Consider the following 7,113-nt stretch of genomic DNA (forward strand, 5'->3'; position numbering starts at 1 on the left):
ACGACACAGGAGCAGCGACTAAATGACCACAGTGCAAGGAAAAAATAAACACAGCCTCAAGAAGCATTGCAAAAGGTCGATGGGTTTAGAGACAAATCAGCCTCCCTCCTCCTCCTCTTAACTGGGACAGTGGTAGAAGCAAAGAAGAGGCAGAGAGCCACCCCAACTCTTATCCCTGGCACCATCACATTTATTAAAAATTACTACTATATACATAGAAAAAGAAAACCGGACCAATTTTTGTTGGGAGAAGTTTTGTGCCAGCGCTCTAGGGCTGATCAGTTTAAAATGGCTGAAACTATAGGAAAGAGGAGTGGGTAAGTTACATCACTTCCAGTTTTGTACAGGGCAGCTGAAAAAGTCACTTTACATACATGTACATTGAAGTCTCTTAATGTTATTTGCAATGCTCCATATGCTAAGTTTAACAAAAAATAAGAAAGCCTTTTAAACTTCAAAGCACCACCGGAGACCTTTCTGACCGAACAGCTATGGGTCAGCTATTTGTACATTATTCCACAATATTCTACAGTGTACCTAGACAAAACACAACTGCACACTTTGTTTTTGGCCACCTCAGTAAAGGTTAGGCTTTTGGGATGGACACCTTTTTTTTTTTAATGCAAGTTCTAAACTAAGAGTCAGATTTGGTCATTGTAACCCAATTGTTAGCAACAAGATCTATCTTCAAGTCAACATCCTGCCCAGCAAGGAGGCCTCATGCTGGCAGCTTCTGCCAAGGGCCTTAGCTGAGCAATATCCAAACTCAGTCAATTGTGCTGCAGACAAGGGTTCAAGAAGCCAGCTCAGTCTAAAGCAGAACATAGCATTTGTGCAGCTCCCTGCAAGCCCAGCCCCCTTTTATCAGAGGGGCAGGCAGGGAAGAAAGTTAAATTTGGGATCCTACCCCCCCATTTCCTTGCTCAGGAGTGCATAGATTTGATCAGGCCTCTGAGCCAAGCCAAACTGAACACTTTAGTGTCTCCAATAAATAAGCCACATCATAAAAATCTAGGCTTCTGCTTACAGCTTCCACATGTGGTTCCTTCTAGAAGAAGGGAAGAATTCTAACATAGTTTGATCTTTCCCTACTTCATTACCTGCAACAGTCAAAGCTTTGGCACCTTCTTTAGAATTGCACACAACAATTCAAGGTGGAAGGCAAGAGTCTTTTTGGCAATTGTAATGCAAAAAAACCAAGGCCACCCTGAAAAAATTAGCCAATTGGAATCAAAGGATGCTTTAAGAACTAGTATAGAAGGCGTAGTAGCCCATGCCTTTTGAAGTGTCTTTGCTATAGTCCTCAGCATTGATGTCCTCACATTTCATAGTCGGGGAATTTTCATTGCTGGAAGTGCTAGGGGAGAGCCGCCTTCTCTTACAAGCACCCGTGTAGACCCCAGAATCGTTTGAATCTAGAGACTTAATGGAGGGTGGAGTCTCTATCCAGGATGAGCCAATTTCTTCCTTCACCTTCTCCTTGGAAAGCTGATCTTCAGAGAAACTTGGAGGACTTGTTCTGGAGGTCCAGGATAATCCTGTTGTCATTTTTCTCTGGTAAGAGCCCCGGCTCCCCCAGCCTGTCATGGATGGAAATGTCGGTTCAGGGTAGTACCCCAGGGCATGGGATGTCTGAAGGGGGAGAGATTTAATGCCGTAAGGGAGCAAGGTGCTTGGAGAATACTCCGTCTCGTAGGAGTTCATGTCCAATTTGTTGGAGCTAGGCTGCTGTACAGGCGTAACAAACCATCGCTGAGGAGGGCTGGCCACCTCTTCGTTCTGCTGCGGGGAGAGCAAGCCGTTTGTCTGAGGGACGGTTCTCTCACCGTTATAAAACCTGGCTGGGGGCAGGTTGTTGACAAACTGTTCTTGGAAGAACGGTTGCACACTGTATCGGGCACCAGGGACAATCTGGTGGGATCTAGGAGAATCCGTAGGAGATGGAGTTAATCTGTCATTTTCTGAAGCTGTGTACATGCTACAATATAAAAGAAAAATACTGAGCATTTTTCTCTACAATTCCAGCATGACAGTAAAACAACATAAAAACAAATGGGAAAAAGCAGAGTTATTTCTTAGTTAGAATCACAGCTAGGTTAAACTGAGAGCTGTTCATTTTTACCCTATTTAGTTGCTGTTTCTTTTTCCTGGACCACTATAAAATTTCTAGTATTACTGCTACAAGCATGCACTCAATTTTACCAGCCCACCTGCACCTTCCTTCCAGAAACTGTACTTGTACAACACGCTGCAGTTTTTTCAAAGGCTATTTGATGCTAGAAAGTGAGCATTAGTCATCTGCTGACTATTTGAAGAAGCTGCCTGCTGTGTGGAAATACCCGTGATACACTACTGCCAATCTACAGGCCAGCTCCGCGCTGCCAGTACAAGTTTTCTACCAAAATTCAGAAGACAGGTCATCAAGACACCATGGTAGCTATTCAAACAGGTAATGTTTCTAGACAGATGTGTAATGGCTTTGGAAGGAGGGCATCAGCTAGCAAACCTTCTGGTAGAAGTATTGCTACATCTGAATGGCTGCAGTAGCATCTAAAAAAAACCAAAAAACCCCAAAACTCTTCCACACACAATTCAGGCCAGAATCCTGCTTCTCAAACAGAGGCAGCTGCAAGAGAAGAATGAAGTGTACTTACGAGTCATAGTTGTCTCTGAAGCCTTTTGCAAAAGGATTATGGTCAATTTTGAGCTGGGTTATCTAAAAGCGAAAGCAGAATATAGTAAGATGAGATGCTGAACCCATAAGATAATGTTATACTTAAATGTCACTTTACGCATCCATACTTACATCGGTGTTCTGATACGCTGTGACTGCTATGAACTGCGTTTCAGGGAAAATAAATGTTTGAGTCTTTGAGGAATCGTTCAGATCTTCAACACCGTCTTCAGTCACTTCCACAATGTGAAGCCGGGGCTGGTACTTGTGTAGAGACTGCAGTACTATCATCTAAAAGGAACCGTGGAAGAGAAGATCGTTAGAGAAACTGTATCTAACATTATAAGATATACCTTATAGCCTGACATATTCTCCTGTCAACTGTAATCTCTAGACTTTGGAACCGAGCAATTTTAAAAGTTATCAGGAGATGACTCACAGCTTGTAGCCCTGTTGCGCTAGGTTACCAATATGCTAAAATCTGTAAATGCAGGAGCTATGAGCTTTTTAAGAACCTCTGGAAATGGAGATATGGGCTTAAAACCAAAAAAATATTCATACATCCGGGCTTGAACATTTCTAATTGTCTTCAACAGGAGAAGTGAAGAAAACAAGATCTACGATCTGGTTTGAAAAGGGAACAAGCCACAAGAACAGCGATGCAGTCCACAAGGGGGTTTTAAAGCCTCCAAACCCCGGTGCTTCCCGGCAATTGCCCTCAAGCCTGCCTCCCCCACATCGCTTACCTGCGCGTTGTTGTTGTTGGCACCTTTATTGTTCGTTAGCTTCAGTTTCCCGAAAGAAATCTCCTGCCTCATCCAGTGAGCGCCAGTGTTGGGCGACTCGGGGTGCACGTAGACCTTGTTGCCTGGGGAAGACGAGGGGGTCAGGCAGCGGCACGGAGCCTTTTGTTCACAGCCCCCAGCTCGGAGCAGCGGGACAGGGCAGCCTCGAATCCCTCGAGGTCCCCCCTCCCGCACACCTCGGAGGGGCGGAGAGGGAAATAAAAGCTGCCAAACGCCTTGCAAAGCGCAGCTCTGCCCTCAGCGGGACGGCGGGGGTGGGGAAGCCCCCGCAGAGGGGGTGAGGATGGGACCCCCTCTTTTAAGAAGTGGGGAGACCTCCAAGAACCCCGCACCTACCTTGCATGTTGTTGTCAGCTTTGCCGCAGGTCACCCACTTGCCCCCCTGGAAGCGCCAGTGGTTGGGATCCGCCAGCACCACCTCCACGAAGACGTTGTAGTGAGCGGTGGGGTTGAGGCCGGTGATGTTAAAGCTCAGGAACGGGAACATCCTCCTGGAAAAGGGAGGAAAAGCGCACTGCGTGAGAGGGGGGCCCCGGCGGCAGCTGGAAGGAGCCGCGGGACGCCCCGGCACCGAGGAGACAAGATAGACCCGAGGAGCATCTCGTATCTTTACTAATGACAGAAAGCGGGATATTTTTGATTTAAGCTTTCTCAAACTCCCAAAACGAGTCTTAAGAGTCGTTTGCCAGTGTTTTCAGTATCATCTCGCCTCGCCGAGCGTGGGGAAACTGGGAGAGCGGTTATTTTAGGGAAAGCGTCCCCGGGCTGGAGGCATCCCCGGCTTCGGGGGGAGAACGGGGACGGGGGGCACCGAGCGGCCCCTGGAAACCCCCCAACCCTCCCGTCGGCTTCGTCCTTACCGGCCCTGCTTGGTGATGATCATCTCGGTCTGGTGCCGGTGGAACTTGAGCCAGAGGGGCCGGTTGCAGAGGAAAACCTGCGCCCGCAGCCCCGGGCCGGCGGCCGGCACCCCCAGCGCCCCGAGCGCCCCGCAGGACCCCGAGGCCGCCGGGTACGGCCCGTAGAGGGGCCCCCCGGCCGCCGCCTGCCCGTACTGGTACCCGCCGCCCCCTCCGAACTGCGCCCGGGCCCCGGCGGGGCACACGGCGCCGGCGAAGCCGCCCGGCGACAGCACCGACCCGTACGGGTACCGCGGGGCCCCGGGGGGCTGGTACACCGAGCCGGGCTGCGCCGCCGCCGGGTAGGGGAACAGGGAGCACGGTCCCCCCAGCTCGGCGCCGGGCGGCCCCGGGGACTGCAGGTAGTAGCGCTCGGGGCTGAGCCCGTCCGCGGGGTACCGGGCGGCGGCGGGGGGCGGCGGCGGCGGCTCCTCGTCCCCGCACGGGGCGGCCTTGCGGCCGTCGGGCTTCGGCGGGGCGAAGGGCGGCTGCTCCCCGGGCTCCGCCTCGCCCAGCATGGCGGGGGCCGCGCCGAACTTCTTGGGCGCCTTGTCCAGGTCGAGGCGCGGCGGCGAGGCGGGGGGACCCCGCGACCTGCCGCCCCCGCCGCCCTCCAGCGGGTAGAAGGGGGCGCCCGGCAGGGTCCCCCCCGCGGCCGCCAGCAGCGGCTCGCCCAGCTGCATCCCGGCCGCGCGGCGCTGTCGCGGGGCTCCGCCGGCTCCGGCTTTTATACCGGCGCGCCCCCGGCCCCCGGGCCGCCGGGGAGGGGCTCTCGCATCGCCGCCCTCCCAGCCCCGCCGGCCCATTGGCTGCGCCGCGTGACGCTAATTTAATTAGACAGCTACTAATTGGAACAAGTCACCTGTGACTCTGCCGCGTCCCCCTCCCCCGACCCCCCTCGCCGTTCCCGCGGCCGGAGGGATCCGTCCGGCCCCCATCGCCCCGCGGTGCCCGCGGCGGACGGTCCCCCCCCCGCCCCTCCTAAAAAAGACACCGAGGGGATGATCGGCGGCGGGGAGAGGGAAAGGGAAAACGGGAGGCGGAGCGGGTCCCGGCACCGAACGGGGAAGCGGGGCGGCCTCCGCTGTCCCCCCGCAGCTCCAGCGAGTCGTCCCGGCAGCCGCCTCCCCCCCTGCCCGCTCCCCGCGGGGTCGTTACCGTGGGGGTGACACGTTCCACCCCCTCGGGGACGTCTCTGCGGGGAGCGGCGGGCTCGGGCGGCGATTTCAGTTTTCGGGAGCTCCGCGATCGCGTTTCTTGCAACCCGCGCTCCCCTCGGCATCCCCCGCCGGGAAGGGCGCGTTTATCCCTCGGGCGGGTGCCAAATCCCTTTGGCGCTCTCTCTTAGCGCAAAACTCGGAGCTTTTCTGCCGCGAAGGATGAGGGAACAGCGCTTGGGAAGGCGCAGCTGCCCGTGTGGTTTTGCGGAGAGGGCAGAACCCGCGCGAACGATTTCGCGGCTACAAACCCGCAGCCCCTCGCCCTCTGCTCGCAGGCAGCCGGCTCGCAGCGAGCGCTGCGGAAACCTCCTTCCTCCTCACGGCTCAATTTTGAGCCAGAACCGCCGAGCGGCCGAGATTTCGTTGCCTGACGAAGGACCCGCGGCTCGGGGAAGCGGCTGCGCCGGAGCGGCCGAGCCCCCCCGCTCCCCGCCGGGCTGCGCCGCTTTGGGGCAACACAAATAAATCGACCCCGGGGAGAGGCGCAGGAGGAGCCCGCCGGGACGAGGCTCTCGGGCGCGGGGGGCGGTGGGGACGGGCGCGGGCCGCTCGGAGCTCAGCCGGGGCTCAAACCCCTATCCCGGAGCGGAGCCGAGAGACGAGAGAAGCGGCTCCTGCCGTGCCCACCTCCGGCTAGGAAAGGCTGGTCCCAGCCACCACTCCCAGCCCTAACCGCCCCTTCTCTCCGAGATAATATTTATCCCACTTTTCGCGTCGATTTCGTCCGCCCGAGGAAGGCAACAACAAAAATAAATGTCTCGGCGAAGCTCGACGCTCGGGCTGGAAGCGGGTGGCTCGCTGCTGCCCTTTCCCCGGGTGATTCTAGGCGAGCTGTTTCCATCCAGCGTGGGGTGAGGAGGAAAGCGGAGCCCGGCGAGGCTTTTTAAAGGAAAAGCCGAACGAGGAGCGTCCTGCCGGGCGCCGCGAAGGCTGAACCGCTGCATCCCTGCCCCGGTGATGCTCGCGGTGATGCTCCCCGCGGGGGCTCCGCTCCCTCCCGGGCTCTGCCTCTCCTGGGCCAGGGCAGAGACGGAGGGAGATTTTACAGAGCTGGTACGTAGGATTTAAGGGAGTAAATTTTATAAGATTATAGACTGAAGGAGTCCCGTGATTTAAAACATCCCTGCAGGACAGGTGCCTCTTGGTTCAAGGCCGCTGCGGTTTGGTGTTTTTTGGTTTTTGTGGTGTGTGTTTTTTTTTTTAACCTCACGTTTTACAGAGAAAGGTAGAAAAGCTTTCGATATTTTTTAGGTTTCTTGCGGATCGCACTGTCTCGGAGGGAGGGGGGCAGGAAGACCTGGGAAAGGGAAATGCTTTTCAGTTCGGTTCCAAATACGCCTGGGGTGAGGCTCTCCCAAACGAAAGAAGGAGTCGTCCAGCACTTTCCAGACCGCTCTGGCGAGCAGCAGCCTGGTCCCGATCCCTGCTCTCACCCCGCATCTCCCGCCGAGGCAGGGGAGGCCGGGGACAGGCTGCCCCCCTCCCCGAGCCCCGGCGAGCAAAGCTTCCCCGGA

General features: G+C 55.8%; 1 protein-coding gene across 1 annotated transcript; it reads right to left on the reverse strand.

Annotated features, from left to right (window-relative positions):
• Positions 1-240: 240 nt before the first annotated feature.
• EOMES (eomesodermin) lies at positions 241-5,062 on the reverse strand. The gene is made up of 6 exons (XM_069859058.1): positions 4,341-5,062; positions 3,817-3,971; positions 3,421-3,542; positions 2,807-2,965; positions 2,655-2,716; positions 241-1,978 (listed from the first exon to the last, which is right to left on the reverse strand). Exons 1-6 carry the CDS (start codon positions 5,060-5,062, stop codon positions 1,243-1,245), a joined length of 1,956 nt encoding a protein of 651 aa, XP_069715159.1. The 3' UTR covers positions 241-1,242.
• Positions 5,063-7,113: the final 2,051 nt, after the last annotated feature.

The sequence above is a fragment of the Phaenicophaeus curvirostris genome, chromosome 6 (genome assembly GCF_032191515.1).
Source record: "Phaenicophaeus curvirostris isolate KB17595 chromosome 6, BPBGC_Pcur_1.0, whole genome shotgun sequence".
Lineage (NCBI taxonomy): Eukaryota > Metazoa > Chordata > Aves > Cuculiformes > Cuculidae > Phaenicophaeus > Phaenicophaeus curvirostris.

Excerpts from the sequence above, each read along its gene's own strand:
- EOMES (XM_069859058.1), bottom strand. The coding sequence starts at position 5,062 with ATGCAGCTGGGCGAGCCGCTGCTGGCGGCCGCGGGGGGGACCCTGCCG. Across the intron at positions 2,717-2,806 it reads CAGCGTATCAGAACACCGAT|ATAACCCAGCTCAAAATTGA; the intron begins GTAAGTATGGAT and ends TTTCGCTTTTAG. Across the intron at positions 1,979-2,654 it reads TTCAGAGACAACTATGACTC|CATGTACACAGCTTCAGAAA; the intron begins GTAAGTACACTT and ends TTTATATTGTAG.